A 2,395-nucleotide genomic window follows, 5' to 3' on the forward strand; every position below is an offset into this window, starting at 1 on the left:
CAGATGACCATATGGTTTCACGTCATAAACTCAGTCCACGACTACATACGTACACATTACACAATATATATGACGCAACTGAATACTGCTGTGGCGAATCTATTCATCTGTTCTTGAAATAAAGAATTTCAAAGGCGCATAATATTTATTAGGCAGCAACTGGGAAAATATTAGTTGTTTTTATAAAAGTAAATACTTTACAAGTATAAAAACTGACACAGATCGGTACAGTTTCATCACATAAAACACAACAGTTATTTAAAAATATCGAATTATGGCTACTATTATAAGTTTTGCTGGAATCATAGTAGTGTTAGCTACTGCCAGTAGCACTTCGGGTCGATCTATACAGTCACCGACGTTTACCATTGAAGCGAGCATATTGGGTAAGAATAATGCTGCTACCAAATACAATTTGGGTGACAAATTCTTCGAACCCGAGGATATGGGAAGAGACTTCAAGTGGGTTAGGTCAAATCAGATTGGATATGTGAATGATGGCGGCGAAGAGGTTTGTCTATCATTCCTTCGTACTGGCAACAATGACTATATCGGAGTCGAAACAATGTCGGGAAGCCAGTCTTTATGCGAAAATACACCAGAGCGTTGGGAAACTTTTATTGTAAATGAAAGTGACGGTAACGCCGAGGAACCGGTTGTTTTGTTGAGAGACGCTACCAGTGGACAGTGCGCTTACCTGGCGACAGATAGAGGGAACAGTAAAGAAGAGGAAAAATATTATCTTGGACTAGGAGACTGTGAAGCTACTCACCGAGTTAATCTAGTGTTGGCTCTAAAGAATTCGGAAACTCCAAGCCCTTCTCCAAGTCCGTCCCAATCGCCAGTAAAGGGTAGTGTAAGTCCAAGCCCATCCCCAAGTCCATATAGACCGATGCACCAGGTTTGCGATTGTACGGAAGGCGTACTACTTAACAATCGGTGCTATGCCACACTTAAGGAAGCGTTCGATGACGCCACAGACGATGCGACCATACACGTAGGTGGTGTTGTAGTAAAAGTGTCGGAACCGATAAAATTTGATTCGAGCATCACACTTCAGGGACATGCATGCGCTGATGAAGGTAACAGGGCCAAGATCATGGCTACATCGAGCTTCGAAACACTGTCAGGAGCTATGCTTATGGCCACTAATCCGGATGAACAGAATATAATTTTCAGGGATTTGGAAATTACCAGCGAATCCGAGGGTCAGTACGTTGCTGCATTCCATTCTTTGAGCGAGTCTGATCTTGAAGGCGAGGGTTCAAACCAAAAGGTGCAACTCGTCTGCAATAATCTATACATACACGACATGCAGAGCCAAGAGCCGGGTGTGGGCATATTTCTAAGCGGCACCAATGAGTTGACAGTGGATGACCAATGCCTGTTTGAAAATCTACTCACAACCACGACAGTTGGGGATAAATGGGCCGGAGGCCCAGCTATTGCGGTTATCTTTCTTCCTGAATCAGGCACAATCGATATTGACGGTCAATTCAAGAACAATCGAGCGTTTTTTCCCAGTCCGAGCACTAGACATGCTGGCGGAGGTGCAATCTATTTCGACTGGATGGCTGGCAGTGTATCCGTTACGGCTCAGTTTAGCGGTAACCAAGCAAATCAGGGTGGCGCAATCCAGATACAGGCCATAATAGGCGATTTTTTCGATAACGGAATTTATACAAATAACACAGCCGCCGACGAAGGCAACGGTGCAAGGTTTGGAGCTCTGGGTTGTATCAAGCTTTATAGTGGCGCTTCTTTCGTACTTAACGGTTCTTATATCGACAATCTTTCCGAAGGTCGAGGTGGTGCCGTAGGCACAAACATACATCAGAGCGACAGTCTGTTTGCAATACAAGGTACCTTTAAAAACAATAGAGCCCGCAACGATGGGGGTGTTTGGGGACGGTGGTCCAGCACGACTCTCAAAGGGAAAGTGGTAATTGATATTAACGCGACTATCGATGGGAATATAGCTGAGGGAGATGGCAATGATAGCAGCGTATACAACACGGTGTCATCAGGTGCGAGCAGTGATAGCATATCTCAATTCGAATGGGAGCAGCGTACTACAAGCAAAGTGATTAATCCATAAATTGCTATCGAAAATTGTGAGGGCGCGCTAAAATAATAATCATAAAAATGCATAATTATAAAAACAAATCTAGTAGTAAAATAAAACATTAACAAATACTCGTGATCTATAGTGGGATAATTGATTTCTACCAACAGCGATTTCGATAATGAAACATACGCCGTACTCTTAAAACATGAACATTCGAACGATAGAATCTCCACGTATTATTTTCTGTGTTTTACAACATATGTAAGTATCTGTTTGTGATTGTTCGTATATGAAGGTGAATATCATATATAAATATATATATATAAC

The 2,395-nt window shown here is 42.4% G+C and overlaps 1 protein-coding gene across 1 annotated transcript; it reads left to right on the forward strand.

Moving 5' to 3' along the window:
- Positions 1–274: 274 nt before the first annotated feature.
- On the forward strand, positions 275–2,194 carry SARC_14385 (hypothetical protein; the record flags this gene model as incomplete). Its single annotated transcript, XM_014291481.1, has 1 exon — positions 275–2,194. One exon carries the CDS (start codon positions 275–277, stop codon positions 2,096–2,098), a length of 1,824 nt encoding a protein of 607 aa, XP_014146956.1. The 3' UTR covers positions 2,099–2,194.
- Positions 2,195–2,395: the final 201 nt, after the last annotated feature.

This window comes from Sphaeroforma arctica, assembly GCF_001186125.1.
Source record: "Sphaeroforma arctica JP610 unplaced genomic scaffold supercont1.4559, whole genome shotgun sequence".
NCBI classification, from domain to species: domain Eukaryota; class Ichthyosporea; order Ichthyophonida; genus Sphaeroforma; species Sphaeroforma arctica.